The sequence below is a fragment of the Myotis brandtii genome, unplaced genomic scaffold, assembly GCF_000412655.1.
Source record: "Myotis brandtii unplaced genomic scaffold, ASM41265v1 scaffold478, whole genome shotgun sequence".
Classification (NCBI taxonomy): Eukaryota; Metazoa; Chordata; class Mammalia; order Chiroptera; family Vespertilionidae; genus Myotis; species Myotis brandtii.
The window spans coordinates 401212-417827 of NW_005368264.1; the positions used below are offsets into that span (position 1 = coordinate 401212).

The window sequence follows — 16616 nt, forward strand, 5'->3', positions numbered from 1 at the left end:
AGAAAGAAAAAACCTAATTTTCCAAAAGCTAACAACACAAAATAATAGGCAAATCTTTAAAATACAGAAAAAAAAATGACTTATTCACCAATTATATAATAAACAAATACCCATTAACTCAAAACAACATACCAACTTCTCTAGACACCCAACTACCCACCCTTTGAGAACATTTTTCATAAAATAAAATATAATTGATATTTGTTTTTTGGATCATTCTAAAATTAACCTCTCCAACCAGAGATAAATTTCTAATATAACTTTGGGGGGAAATGTAATACCTTTCAAGGCAAGTGCTGACTTCTCAGACTCTGAAAAAAAAAAAAGAGGTAAACATTCTACTAAAAGAAAACCTTAAATTATCTCAGAAAAATAGAAACCAGTACTTACATGCATCCAACAAATGCTCCAACAGAAGATTTCTTCAAACAGAGTAACTTACTTTCATCTCCACCAAGGATAAAAGTAATTTCACACCAATAAAGCTTCCTGAGGGTCAGAAGTAACAGTGCCCAGCAGCTCTATGTAACTGTACTACAACGGGTGTGCTATAAAAATAACAGTTCACATTAGCAATGACAATACTGATTTGGGGCTATAACTGTGTTGTTTCAATGAACTACTTCTTCAATATACCTTTCTCTATTCACGAGATCCTATCACAAATCACATTTCAGTCTCCATGTGTGCTGTGCCTAAGTTATTAACTCATTGGATTTTAACATCACTACATTTGTTTTCTTTTTAGAAAGATATAATTTAGTTATTTAAAACTGTGGTTATTTCTCATTTTACTGAGCAGTTCCGAACAAGTTATCTAGACAAAGAATTCCAAAGCATCAGTTGAACAGTTATAAGCAAAAGATAAGTTATTTTCAAGGTTTTTAAGCTTTTATTCTTTTTTATTTTTTTTAATGTTTTTATTGCTTTTTAGAGGGAGAGGAAAAGAGAGGGAGAAGGGAGAGATAGGAACATTGATCGGCTGCCTCCTGCACACCCTTCTGGGGATCAAGCCCACAACCTGGGCATGTGCCCTGACTGGGAACCAAACCAGCAACCTATTGGTGCATGGGAGAACACTCAACCAACTCAGCCACACCAACCAGGACAAGGTTTTTAAGCTTTTAAAAATAAAGGAAATACTGCTTTTGACTAGGACAACATTGCCATACAATTTATGATATAGCTATAAGAGCCATTCATTTAAATAATGCACATCTCAAAAATGGCTCACTTGTGTTAAGGACTGTCTACTTTAACAATTAAAAAATTAAAACCATCATTCTGACAATGTATCAGTAATTCCCACATCCATAAAATACTGAAGGTGGCAACTACCATGGTGATAGTAATTTTAAAGTCAAAACAAGCATCAATCTGATGTAAGAGTCTCTACAGAAAATGTCCGGAACACACACAGTTGCATGCATTTCCAGCTGAACTTGCAAAGAATCTACCTATAACCAAATGACAATTTTGAATCAAACATGAACATCAAAATACTCAAGCTTCATGACGAAGTTACTCTAATAAAACAAGAAAAATAGAAGAGTGAACAGTAATAGCAGTATATTTTTTTGGAGGGAGAGAAATCACCCACTTCCTTTGTCATAAAAAAGTCAATATTTTAATAACACTGGCCATCAAGTTATTGACTACTGGAGCATTCACTTCCAAGTTTTGTCTTTAAAATGTATTCACTCATACATTTGGATTAAGTTTATTCATCAAAAACCATTGTAGTCAGAATTCTAATCTTAAGTTTAAATCATAACTTATCAAAGCAGAGTCCAAACACTCTATAATAATCCTACCCTTTAGTTTGTATATGCCTCATCTGAAAAACTGATTTTACAAACAGGAGTGTGACCCTGTTTCTCCAGAGTAAATGCCTGTTTGCCTAAAACTTTGTGGCAATCAAACAGGTGGATTCAAGTAGCTCCTGCTAAGCTTCATCGGGCTTTGATAAAAACGGAGCCATCTGGGGCCGTGGCCCCATCTTCCTTCTCACTTACAGTCTCCACGGTCCCAGAAGCTGACACAATAACCATTGTTTTATTATCTGAAACTGGCTTTTGTTTCTCAGCAATAGCTGCACAAACAGCAACAATCTCATCACTTTCAAAGTCATAGTCGGGAATGGACTTTGGTGAGACATGTGTGACTTCCGCTGGTGCTTCATTTTTTTTAATCCTCTGGGCTACCTTTTGCTGCTCCTGGAGCTTTCTTGCCCAAGAAAGGTCTTCTTTCCATATTTCAGGGTTCATTGGATAGATATGAAGGGCTACTTGAAAACTTCGAATTGCCTAGGGAAAGAAAAGGCCAGGTTTTTCTGCTTGCATTGTTTTAAAAAAAAATGAATGTGTTTAGCAAAATCCACAATATCTGCATGTATATATATATAAAATATAGTATATAAATGTAAGGATGGAAGTTAGGGCGGTGCCCTAACCATGGATGATGACTATGAAGAAAAAAACAAAGGTTATAAAACTGTGAAAGGGATTGACAAATTGCTGATGAGGATTAAAAGTCCATCAAAATAGAGGTACTGATATTATAGCTCAAAACAAGGCAAACACATTTTCAGCTTCTGCAGATCAGCTAATACATGAATCCAGTGATTTCCAGGGCTAAATCAGGATCAGGAAGGTACCAGAAATGCACAACGTTGAAGCCAAGAGTTTAGATCACAGTAATGCTAACATGCACTGAGTGTCACAGGAGATCAAGGCAGACGCTGCATAACGACAAATGGTCGACTCCCCATAATTATATAACACTTATCAAAACATACGCTCCCAACATCAGAACACCAGTGTATATAAAGTCAACATGGACAGAACTGAAGGGAGGAACATCAATAAGGAAACAGAAGATTTGAGCAACGGACCACACAGACCTACACAGAACCTTTCACCCTACAGCAGCAGAACAGACATCTTGGCGAGTACACATGGAACATTTTCTAGGACAGAAAACATGTTATACCACAAAACAAGTCTTAACAAATTTAAAAAGGCATGTCAACCATCTTTTCTGACCAAAATGGAATAAACTACAAATCAACAGCAAAAGGATAATGGGAAAATTCACAAATATGCAGACATTAACGCACTCTTGAACAATCAGTAAGTTCAAAAAGAAATCAAAGAGAAATTAAGAAAGATCTTGACACAAATGAAAATAAAAATACACTAAAATTATGAGATGCAGCAAAAGCAGAAAAGGGAAGTTTATAGCACTAAATGCCTGTTAAAAAAGAAAAATCTCAAGTTAAAAAAAAAACCAAAAAGACCTACCTTTACACCTCAAAAAATTAGAAAATGAAGAACCAAGTCTATATTCATTTTCCAACATATACACCCAATTCTGTATAAAAATATAAATAATTACTTATAGAGATCTACCAACTATTGACTTTTAATTTATTATCCGTTCTATTTAACTATGTATTTTCTTATGTTTATATCTGTGGGTGGGGCAAATTAGATTTATAGTTGTGAGTGCACAAAATAAAGAGTTTATTCTTGTATTATTATTTATTAATTATTGTGTTATTTTTCATACAAATAACTATAAACCTACTTTTGCCCACCCCTGTAATAAGAATTGTTATGTCAGAAATTTTAGCTTGTTTTCAATATATTTTTCATAGTATCCCTTCATTATGACATTGAGTAATTTTTAACGATTCCAGTCTTTCAAAAGAACAGGTTAAGTTTACATAAATATTACAAATTTAGAATTTCTTCAAATAGAGCCCTAAAAAACATTTAAGGAGGACAAAATATAAGTTTTAATTCCTCCAAGAACTTCACAATATAATGGGCAAAACCATATAAATAGAAAAAAATAAAACAGCTAACCAATGAGTACTCTTATTTAAAAAACTTAAAATTTTGCCCTGGCCAGATGGCTCAGTTGGTTGGAGTGTCACCCCATACACCAAAAGGTTGCAGGTTCAATTTTCAGTCAGGGCATAGATCTAAGTTTCGATTTCGATCCTGGTCAGGATGCATTCAGGCTATGTGAAATTTTATTAACTTTCATAATTCAAATTACCTGAAAAATATTCTGACCCTGATTGAATTGGTGTTTATGATGTAAATAACAGTAATAACTCTGACCTGTGTTTGTGGTTTAATACCTTTAAGGGTTGATTGGCTATTTATTTTTTACATAGATTTGATAAATGACTAACGTTTGGGTTGAGCTGATCAAAACATGTCAAAATAAAATTTTAGCATCATAGCCCTGGCCAGTGTGGCTCAGTTGGTTGGAAGTTGTCCAATGCACCAAAAAGTTGCCGGTTCAATTCCCGGTCAGCCGATCCATGTTTCTCCATCACAACTCTCCCTCTCCCTTCCTTTCTCTTTAAAATTCAATTTAAAAAATCTTTAAAAATAAATAAGTAAATATTAAAACAACAAAATTTTAGCATTATAATCAGATATCTGACTTCCTTACCAACACTATCTCTCCTAATCCAAGCTGAGCACGCCCCAGAGTTTGCCAAGACTCCCACGAATGTGGATTTCTCTGCACAGCCATTTCTGCTGCATGAACTGCAGGGAACATTTCATGAAGTGACATTAGGACCTATAGTCAAAAAAAGAAACAAAACCTGTCAGTAATATTCATAAACTAGCAAACTACTAATAGATAACCATACATAAGTAACTCTTTCCATTTTTAAAAACATATTTTCAGTCTGGTAAACATAGTATTTCAGTGGTTTTGACTCCTCCACTGCCATTCAGGGTCAGGAATCACATTCTTCTTCCTTCTCCTGAAATACTATAAAAATGTAAACCATTCCCTTTCCAATTATTGAACACTGTTGTCCATCAGTCAGAACCATGCCGTCATACTCTCACCATGGTAGCTCAGAACTATTTGATCTCTCAATTCCACTTCTATTTATTCCACTTACAATGTGGATTTTAGGGTACCCCAGGTCTTGCTGTTAAACTAGGTAAATTTAAATGTGTTCAACCACCCACCCTAACCCCAGTGAACACCTTCCTGCTATAAAAGCCATGCAAACATTCCACAGGCCTCCCCACAACTGGGTTCTTCACACTACACACCAGAAAAACCAGGGCATTCTTGAACCCTTCACCTTTAAAAAAAAAAAAGGGCTGCATATTATCAATAATCTTTGGGACCACGTGCATTTCACAAAATTTGTGAAACAATCATCATTATCAAGTTCCAAATTAAACAACTCATTTCATACAATTCACCACAAATCCTGCCTTTAATATGTATATACAGATTCAAGATTAAAAATGATTTATCTAGCCGGGCCAGAGTGGCTCAGTGGTTGAGCACTGACCCATGAACCAAGAGGTCACTGGCTTGATTCCCAGTAAGAGCACACACCCACCTGGGTTGCGGGCTCAATCCCCAGTAGGGTTCGTGCAGGAGGCAGCCAATTGATGTTTCTCTCTCATTGATGTTTCTCTCTCTCTATCCCTCTCCCTTTTCCTCCCCCTCCCCCACAATCAATAAAAACACTTTTTAAAAAAAGAAAATTATTTATCCAAATTATGGTCCTCATACCACTTTTATTTAGTAGACAGAATTTGGGGTTTTCCTGGATAAACTAAAATCACAGCTGATAAAGAATGTACCCTATGTTTGAGCTCATCAGGAAAGATGTTAGGCACATGGATGAAGGCGGCATTGCAACTATTTCCTGCCAAAAATATGATCAATGCTTTGAGATTTGAAGTTCTCTTAGATAATTTAATCCAAGTGGTCAGAGGTTTTCTTTATAAACTTTCCCACAAAATATTAAAAATGTATTTTTAAGTACAAATGTTATTTTTAAACTATTAATGAATTGAGCCTATTCTGACGTTTTGCTAAGGACTAGGCCATTTTTCAGAGAAATATCATCATCTAGAATCCAATCCACTAGAAGAAAGTTATTGCAAAATCCACTACAATTAATTTCCAAGGGAAACAAACACATTTCATTTATTTACGAGATTACCAGAGACTTTTTAAAAGATGCCCATCTGCTCATATCATAGTTAGGTTGAAATAGCAGTTAACTGAATTATGAAGGTAAACAAATTTCTAATTTGATACATAAGAAAAAGTCATAAATAATATCGTAACAATTTCTCCCCAAATAAACTGTATTTTAGTAGTAAAAAGAAAATAGCAGGAAATGCTATTTTGGTTCATCAAGCTCATCAAACAAACACAGTGCAATTTCATAATGAAAGTGGCCTTCTTCATAGCCCTTACCTGTGACTTCATCTCATACAGGGTAGCATCATCTGGGGTTAACTGTAGTGCTTCATCCCACTTCTGAATCGCCTCTCGATATCTGTGGTTGTTAAAGTTACATTTATATCATATTTCTAATGAGTACTTGAGAGCACATGACCAAATTTAAAAACCAGATACTAAGGAATAATTGTTTATCAAGCAATATCTCTATTCAAGAACTGATAGCAATGATGTTACAAAAAGTAGGAAAATTTAAGAGATAAAGGGAAAGGAGACCAAAAGAAAAAAATAAAAGCAAAATATAAATAAAAAAGATTTTGAAAAGCTTTCTCCAAGATTTTATTTCCTGGGCTGAGCAATCACCACAAGAATTTCTCTTTTTCTCATTAACCTCAATGTCGGCACATGTTGTCAGTCATTTTACATGTCTTACAGAGAACTTTTCTGAGGACTTCACAATCCAGGTGCAGCCCTGGGCTCTAGACTGCAGCCGTCTAGCTGACAGACGGCAAGAAGCTGCCGGGAATTGTGTACAGACCCTTCAGTGTTCAGTGACCTTGCCTATGAGGCCCATGAACACAGAAGCACTGTCCTGTCCATCACTATGAACACAGGCACGTGGATAAGATGTGGGCTGAATAAATGAAGCAAGTATGGAGGTCACTTCCACCACACCTTTCACTGATGTTCTCTTCATCACGTCTCTGTTGAGCTCCAAAGCCACGTAGTCAACTAGCATCTCCATCTAGATGTCCCCAAAACATCTCAAACTCCACGTGCCCAAAACTGATCTCTGCACACTCCAGGCCAAACCTGCAGCAGCACAGAAGCACTCTTCCTTTCTACAAATAAATGTAAGGAATGAGCAAGTCCTACATGTTACCCAAAGCAGTCATCTTCACAGCATCCTTCACGAAAGTTAACTCATGTATACTTGAGTATTTCTAGGAGGAGAAAGTTTTAATTACCAGAACATTTTTCATTGTACCTTTCTGTCTTGTACCTTTCGCCCAATGCTACTGGTTCTGGTTTCTAGAGCTAAATAGAAAATATATAATCCACCAGTTTTCATTCCTGGATACATACAGAATGATCTATGGAGATTATGGAGGAAAAACACACACACACACACACACACACACACACTACATACAGAATGATCTATGGAGATTATGGAGGAAACACACACACATACACATACACACACACACACACACACACACACACACACACACACACACACAAGCTGGTCCCTGCCTCAGATCAATTAAAACAGAAATTCTCAGAGTAGGACTCAGGCATCTGTATTTTTCCAAAGTCCCCAGCTAATGCTAATAAAAACCAGGGGGGGATGAGCCGATTTTAATATCTCTCATAGTACATTAAGCCCCATCATGTTCTATCTTCTCTTGAATCAGTTCTTGTTGCCTATTTTCCAGTTCCCTCATGTCCTCTGTATGTGTTCTTGAGTATAATTCCCTACCCAGCATGAAAAGATCCAAACCAAACATAACTAAAAATGTACTGATTTGTAAGCAGGGGGCAGAGAACGGAAAAAAACAAACAAACAAACAAAAAAAAACAGAGGCAGAATTTGGCAGAAAATACAAAAAGTATAATCCCCTACCCAGCATGAGAAGATCCAAACCAAACATGACTAAAAATGTACTGATTTGTAAGCAGGGGACAGAGAATGAAAAAAAAAAAAAACAGAGGCAGAATTTGGCAGAAAATACAAAGTCGAAAAACATAAACAAAAGTACATTCTCTCTGTATTCACCTTGCTATAGAATAGTTCCTTTATTAGGAAATAACACAAATGGGCAACACCATTTCCAGGGTCTGATGCCACCTGGGCACATGCAAATGGGCGACGGCCAGCTGAGAATCAGTCTGCCACAGCCAGCAGCGGTGAGGGCCCCGGAGGGAGCGGGCTTTGCTCAGCCCGCCTCACCTGCCACTGTTATCTCGCAGCAGCAGACTGTGTGTGACTAAGCTGAAGACTCATCCCACCAAGGCTGGTGGTCCATGCAGCACATCCGAATGTGCAGAGACGGCTGCCAGATCTACTGCAGGGACCACTATGTGCAAAACCTTTGTAAGGGACAAAGATAGAACAATCTTCCTTCTAAATTTTAGAAATAAACTGTAAATAAATGTTTATGAGGGAAAATTCTCTATAGGCGAAAAACAGATGATAAATGTGACAGGAATATCACCATTTTTAAAATGATCATTTAGGAAATAACAGATGCAGGCAAGACCACCAATGGGTGCTTCCCTTCTCCTGGCCTACGAGTAAAGGGTAACACCACTTGCAGGTCATGGGACACTTGGCACCTAATACACCAACCGTCTCCCTTGTTATGCTCTCACAGAGCATGATGCAGATACGCTCCACCGAGTATCTACTAACTCAACTTCAGTTTGGAACACACTGAGCAGGCACAGCCCTACTGCAGCTGTTGGATAGGAGGCATTAAAAGATAAAAACGTGGTTTAGAGTCACTATGGTTAATAAGTGACCCAAGTCTGATTCAGCCAGTTTATAGGCAACCTTCACAGTATCCAACTGAACAGCACAAGGAAGGAAGCAAAGGAACAGCCCAGGGTTGCACAAGGGCCGGGAAGATAACACCTCCATGAGGCACGGGCCAGCTGGTGACCAGGCCAGGCAGTGAGATAGCACACTCATCCACCAGATACAAGTATCAGTGTTTAGCTACTTTGTTCCTAATTAAATTTCTCATTTACTATCGTTTCAAGTTTAACAAGCTCTATAGTTATCAGCTTATTCACTTCATAAATATTTATTGAGCACCTCCTCTGGGCCAGGTAGGAGTCTAAGAACTGAGGATGCAGCATTCAACAAGATATAAAAGGGCCTGAAGGTGGAACAGGTGGAAGAGGGTAAAGGGGGGATAAATGGTGACGGAAGGAGACTTAACTCTCTGAGTGTTGAACACACAATACAATATACTGATGATGTATTAGAGCATTGTACATTTCGAACCTGTAATTTTATTAACCAATTTCACTCCAATAAATTCAATTTAAAAAAATTTTTTAAAAGATATAAATGGACCCTACTCTTCTAGATCTTACATGCTAGAACATCTGCATGTGAAGAGAAAAAGACAACAAACACAAGTTAGAATATGATAAATGCCATGATGAAAAGCAACTGGAGTGATGTGGTAGGTAGTGACCGGGTGGCCACTCAGAATGCATGGTCAGGAAAGGTCTCTACGCAGACATTTGAGCTGAGATTTGAATGTGAAAAAGTCCTCAGCCAAATGGAGATCTGCAGAAAGTTCATTCCAGACAAAGGGCAGAAGGAGTCCAAGGCAGGACTAAGCACCGGTGTACTGAGGAAAAGAAAGAACACCAGTCTGGCTATAGCAGGAGGAAGGGGAGGGAAAGTAGCCACGGCCACAATCACATAGGGACCAGCAGGCCAGTGGTTATGAGATGGGTTTCACTGTATGTGTGTGATGGGGGCCCCGGGGAGATGGACCGTGGGGGAGTGAGAATGAGCAGGAGACCAGTTAGGAAGCTACACAAGGAGTCATCTAGGTAAGAGATGACCGCAGACTAGACAAGGTGAAAACAGAGGGGAAGATAAAAGAGAGTTGGACTATGTTGAAAAACAGGTCAACTCAACATGGATTGGATTTGGAAGTGAGAAAAAAAAAGAAAAAGGAAAGGAATCCAAGATGGTGTCTTAGTTTGGGTTGCCTGGGAAAGAGAGTCTGAGGCCTAAGGTAACTAACTCTGTGGGAGCAGGATCCCAGGGAAGCCAGAGCGAGGGAGAAAAAGAGAAGTGAGGCAGGAAAGCGGGAGAATAAATACAAGGTGTATGTTAAGCTGGCATCAGCTTCAAAAACCAACCCTGATGATCGCTTTTCCTGTAGAACTTCCTCGGAGAGACTGGATGAACCGTGTGTCTTGGAAGCAGTCCGGTGGTGGAAGAAGGAAAAGCTTAGCCTGCCTCCCATCATCGAAGTCTTCCCCACAAGCTTTAACCCACTTACTCTTGGTGTGCGATCCGTCTCTCCAGAGGATCCACAGGTCCAGCTGGCCAGCATCGAGGTCTTTCATTGTCAGTTAGCACCACACATGGGGCTCTTTGGTCTGTGAGGACAGCAGCTGCCAGGGCCTTATGGTCTCAAAGGCAGGGAGCTGGGGTGACTGGGGAAGATGAGCTCTGGTCAGCACAGAAGCCAGCAGAGTTGACTCCTGGCGTTTGGGCTTCAGTTACTAGGTAAAGGGTGGGGCCTTTCACTGACACAGTGAAGACTAGAAAGGAGCAGATGTTTGGGAGAAAAATCAAGAGTTCTGCTCTGTACATGTTACGTTTCAGATACTGACTAGATACCCAAGTGGGTATAAAGCAAGCATCGAATATTAGAAAGTCCAGGACTCAGATGGGAAGACTAGAGATGGTGCTGAGAGCAGGAGGCCATGGAAGTTTAAGAAGGCAAAGACTGTATTTGGAAAGGACAAGAAGTACTTTCTAAACACTGTGGCCCACCAATATTTAGAAAACGAGCAAAAGAAAAGACCAAGCAAAGAAAATGAAGGTGTGGACGTTGAAACAAGGACAGGCACGGCAGTGCTGTAGATTAGGGAGCAGTGTGTTTAGGAAGGGAGGGGTCAGCTGTGCTGGACCGGCGAGGCACAGTAAATGAGAACAGAGATGTATCTTTGTAAGAGCGGGTCAGCGGATGAGTGGGGACAGAAACCTGAGTGGAATGGACTGAGAGAATAATCCATCAAGCAATGGAGTTTGTGGAGAAGGAAAGCGGAGAAATTGTAGGGCATATGAGTCAAGGGAAGCTTTTTTTCTTTTTTTTTTTTAATCCTCACCAGAGGATATATTTTTCCATTGATCTTTAGAGAGTGAAAGGGAGGGATAAGGGAGAGGGAGAGGGAGAAAGAGAAACATCGATGTGAAAGTGACTATTTTAATCCTCACCAGAGGATATTTTTTTTTCATTGATCTTTAGAGAGTAAAAGGGAGGGATGAGGGAGAGGGAGAGGGAGAAAGAGAAACATCGATGTGAAAGTGACACATCAACAGTTTGCCTCCCACACATGCCCTAACCAGAGCCAGGGATCAAAACTGTAACCGAGGTACATGCCCTTGACCAGAATGGAACCTGAGACCCTTCAGTCCGGGCAGGAGTTGGGGTGTGGGGGGGTGGTGAGGTGGTGCTCTAAGCACTGAGAAAACCAAAGCTTTTAAATGGATGCTGTTAGATTATGCTTGTATCCCAGTGAGAAGGAGCCAAGAGAGAGGAACAAATGACATCAAGATGAAGATCACTGTCATGAGATACAGCCACGCTGGCACTCAAGACCATGTGGGTTACGTGGCCAAGTCTCCCTCGAGTTCACTTTGATGGGTATACTTTTCTAGACGAGACAAGTTCACGGTAAATTCTAATTCTAGTCCTGCTTCACACACATACGCACTAATTCTCAAAGAAAAAATAGACTACTTAGCTACACAATCAAATATCACCATCTAGTGGTTGAAACCATAAAAGCCAACATATCAAAGTTAGGACACACTGTAACTACTGAGAAGGTATATCCTAGTTAGTAATAATTCTAGAAAAAAAATGTCTGAACAACATCTTACAAAAAAACGTTAACACTACATGAAATATACCAATCATGCATAACATCCTAAAATATAATATCTGAAGTACAGGTACTGAGGGTGCTGGGTGCCAGGTGGCATGCTCAGCTTTTGTATGCACTTGCTCTTTAATCCCCCAGGGGCTATGAGATAAATCTCTCCATTGTGCAGCTGAGGAAACTGGAAACCGAAACTTAAAAAGCTAGTAACCTGCCAGGTTTGTGCAGGTAGAAACGCTAAAGCTAGGCTCTGAACAGAGGTAAAATAGCTTCAAAATCCACATGCGAGTACTAGCAGGGGCTGGGCTTTCTTTTTAAAATTTAACTTCACTATTTCTGCTTCTATTATTTTCTACTTATTTTCAACCAAGTTTAATATTCTCTTAGATATTTTAAACTATTATTTCTACTTATTTTTGGCATAGAATCACCAAACTGCTCGATTCCCCTAGATGCCTTTAATTCTGTTTAGTTATTTCCTAAAGCTGTGTGTACACTATTCTAAAACAAATACTAATGAGCAAAAAAACTTACTGATCTCATTGTCCTTCGTTCAAATAGAGCTTCTAATCCAGCTGATTTTAATGAAATGACTCAATGTTTTCACATGCAAGCAAAAAACAAGAGTTATTTTGTTTATCGACAAAGTTGCTATCCCTCCTCGGCACAGGAAATTCAGAGGGAATACCATGGCAATAACTTAACAGCTTCTCCCTTCCACTCATTAGTGTGGTCCAGAGAAAAAGGCAAAAACAACAACGTTAATGAACTTTGAACAGACATTTGCAGGAATTTCTAAAGATGTTTTATGGGTGTTCTGAAAGTGATTTCATAAGTGTGGGAAATTTACACTTAGTTTTCTTCCGACTAAGAACAGAATGATCAATCTCACCAAGTTATAAAAGATAAAAAATCTTTGTGCCTAAAATACCACAAATGAGAATTCACAATCTAACATTAGGCTGTTAAGCTGCTAACTGTCCTTGATTGCTATTTATTTTCTACCATTCTTTCCCAATTTGAGGTACTGATATATTAGAGCTTAAGCAACATTTTATGTTTTATATTGAAACATATTAATAAAAGATTACACCCAGAATGAAAAATAGTAACAGACCCAGAAACTAAACTGTTTGCTTTTTGAACTTTGACTCATTTATGACAAAAATGATAAACAAATCTTCTAACCACCCTTACCAATTAGGAAAAATTAAAAAAAAGAACAGAAAAACAAAGGAAAGACCTAGTACTTGTTCAGCACTACTGCTTTTAATTTCTCGGACTCTTCATTACCACATAGCAGACAGCAGTCACAAGCACGGGGCCTAGTTTTAGATCTCTGGTTGGTCTGGGAGTATTCTGTCCGACCAATAACCTGCTCAGAGACTATTCCTGCTTTCATCACACATGTCTTCAAAAAATCGTATCTTTAGGGCAAAAAAACCAACAGTCCTCATGATGTCAAGTGTACTTTTCCTAGTATATTTCCTTCACCAAAGATAAATGTTTCAAGATTTTTATAAAAATATGGCTTTCAGCAAATATTACACACAGCAAACAGACCGGCATAGGCATGTCTTTCAGAGGCTGCACTAATAACCTGATGTCATTTACCTCCAATACGAGGCAGTGGAAAGCATAAACATTACATGAAGTTTTCTTACCCAAAATGTTCAATCAGAATCTAAATCAAACCTCAACCCAACTTTCCGTTTACAAGAAATGCATGAGATAGAGGAACACGGTAAGGAAACAATCAAACAGAAAACTGGTCTGGACTCTTCAAACTGTCAGTGTCACATGGGGGATAAAAGCAGGGGACCCGAGGAGACACTAAAGAGATACAATAACCAAATGCAAGCTGTGGACTTTGTTTGGATCCTAATTTACAAAAAAAAAAAAAATTATTTAAAGCTGAATTAGGTGAAAGTTGGAGAAATCTAAATGTGGACTAGATGTCAGATTACAGTTCATTTTCATAGGTTTGACAGCTCTTGTGTTTGGTAAAAGACAATCCTTACACTTAGGAGAAGCATGCTGAATTAGGAACCAGGGGTCATAATGCCTGCAACTTACTTTCAAATAAATCAGCAAAAAAATTCTGATAAACAGTTAAGTGTATATATGTGCATAGGAAGATAAATAAAGCAATTATTAAGAGTTTTTTAATCTAATGTAAAGTACATAGAAAATATAGTCAATAATTTTATATAATAAAAGCCTAGGTGGCGTCATGCCCTCGCGCGACAGCCTCGCGTGACATCGCCGTGCGCACACAGCAGAGGCGGTGCCTGGTGGCCGCTGAGTCCCACAGCTATACACGGCGCGGAGGAGACCGGTCCCGCATCTCCATCTCCGCCGCCTCGCACAGGGAGGAGGTGGGTCCCGGCAGAGGAGGCGGGTCTCGGCAGGGGAGGGCAGTTGTGGGCAATCAGGCCAGCAGGGGAGGGCAGTTGTGGGTGATCAGACCAGCAGGGGAGCGGTTAGGGGGCAATCAGGCTGGCAGGCAGAAGTGGTTAGGGGCAATCAGGTAGGCAGGCAGGCAGACAGGCAGGCAGGCAAGCGGTTAGGAGCCAGCGGTCCCAGATTGTGAGAAGAGGGGTCCATTAGAGAGGGTGCAGGCTGGCTGAGGGACATCCCCTGCCCCATGCATGAATTTCGTGCACCGGGCCTCTAGTATTGTAATAACTATGTATGGTGCCAGCTGGGTACTTGAAGTATTGGGGGGATCACTTTGTAAAGTATATGATAGTCTAGCCCCGTGGTCGGCAAACTGCGGCTTGCGAGCCACATGCAGCTCTTTGGCCCCTTGAGTGTGGCTCTTCCTAAGCCTTAGGAGTACCCTAATTAAGTTAATAACAATGTATCTACCTATATAGTTTAAGTTTAAAAAATTTGGCTCTCAAAAGAAATTTCAATCATTGTACTGTTGATATTTGGCTCTGTTGACTAATGGGTTTGCCGACCACTGGTCTAGCCACTATGCTATGCACCTGAAACTAATTCAAAAAATACTGAATGTAAAATGTAATTTAAAAATTAAATTAAGCCTGGCCGGTGTTGCTCAGTGGTTGAGTGTCAATCTATGAACCAGAAGGTCACAGTTCGATTCCCAGTCAGGTCACATGCCAGGGTTGTGGGCTCAATCCCCAGTATGGGGCATGAGAAAGATCAATGATTCTCTCTCATCAGTGATGTTTCTATCTCTCTCCCTCTCCCTTCCTCTCTGAAATCAATAAAAATATATTTTTTTAAATTAATTTTAAAAAATAACATTTTGAGTCTAGTCAGCAATATGGGAGATTCAACTATTCTTTCAACTTTAACATAGATTTGAAATTTTTAAAATAAAAAAGTCCTTCTGCACTCCTAGGTTATAGAGATACCTTTGTATATTTTCTTTTATTCACACTAAGATTTTTGATTCTTCTGGAGTTCATTCTGTATGTGGTATGAGATACAGATCCTTTTTTCTTCTTCTATACAAAGTTCCAACTTTCTTTACACAACCTATTAAACAATGTGTCCTTTCCACACTGATCTGTGGAAGAATGAATTTTGGTTCCACTGAAAGAGCTAAGCAGAAGAAGGGGAAAAGGAATAAGAAAAGTAGGAGAAACAGCAAAGGGGAAAGAAAAAAAAGGTGCATATAAGTAAAGTATAAGAGTTTAGCTGAGGAAGGGCTAAGAATAAATTAAACTATTATCAAACTCCATATTTACTAAAGTATATAAGAAGTCAGTCGGAAAAAATAACTGAGCACCTATTACATATTTATACATACACACACACACACACCCTCAAAGTTATTCAGGAAAACGTCTAATTTATCTGGTCCACCATATCACAGAGAACATTTCCAGGAATTACACCATCTGCTACCAACCAGTAAGTTGGATTACATTTTACTGAGTTTTTACTCTATATTTTTTAAATATATATATATATTTTTTTTTTTTAAATATTTTTATTGATTTCAGAGAAAAGAAAAGGAGACAGAATTATCAATCAGCTGCCTCCGGCACAGCCCCTACCCAGGAATGTGCCTGGGATCGGACCGTGACCTCCTGGTTCATAAGTCAATGCTCACCCACTGAGCCACGACCAAAGCCTTTACTCTACTTTAGACAGAACAGAAAGGCTGGCAGAGCAGAGACATTTTAAGAATCTTGAAGGCTTTTTCACAAACTTTCAGATTCCATGGGAAATGTTTCAAGGTGACTTTAAAACCTATTTCTTTAATTTAGCACCTAGATCAGATTTTAAAACATAAACTTAGCCCTAATCGGTTTGGCTCAGTGGATAAAGCATTGGCCTATGGAATGAAGGGTCCCAGGCTCGATTCCAGTCAAGGGCATGTACCTTGGTTGCAGGCACATCCCCAGTAGGGGATGTGGAGGAGGCAGCTGATCGATGTTTCTCTCTCATCCATGTTTCTAACTCTCTATCCCTATCCCTTCCTCTCTGTAAAAAAATCAATAAAATATATTTTAAAAAATAAAACATAAACTTATAGAATTCATAACTCTTCATCCCACTACTGACAGCAAGTCGGAAAACGTACATGTTCTAAAGCAGTGGATCTCAACCTTCTGGCCCTTTAAATACAGTTCCTCATGTTGTGACCCAACCATACAATTATTTTCGTTGCTACTTCATAACTGTAATGTTGCTACTGTTATGAATCGTAATGTAAATATCTGATATGCAGGATGGTCTTA

The 16616-nt window shown here is 39.0% G+C and overlaps 1 protein-coding gene across 4 annotated transcripts in view; it reads right to left on the reverse strand.

Moving 5' to 3' along the window:
* Window positions 1-1340: 1340 nt before the first annotated feature.
* TTC33 (tetratricopeptide repeat domain 33) overlaps window positions 1341-16616 on the reverse strand; it is a 21528-nt gene continuing 6252 nt past the window's right edge. For all 4 annotated transcript variants that reach the window (XM_005875983.2, XM_005875982.2, XM_014547518.1 and 1 more), the window contains 3 exons: window positions 6265-6346; window positions 4471-4602; window positions 1341-2306 (listed from right to left, as the gene is read on the reverse strand). In XM_005875983.2, coding sequence (XP_005876045.1) covers window positions 1953-2306; window positions 4471-4602; window positions 6265-6346 — 568 coding nt within the window. In that variant the 3' untranslated portion in view covers window positions 1341-1952. The remainder of the gene's footprint in view (window positions 2307-4470; window positions 4603-6264; window positions 6347-16616) is intronic.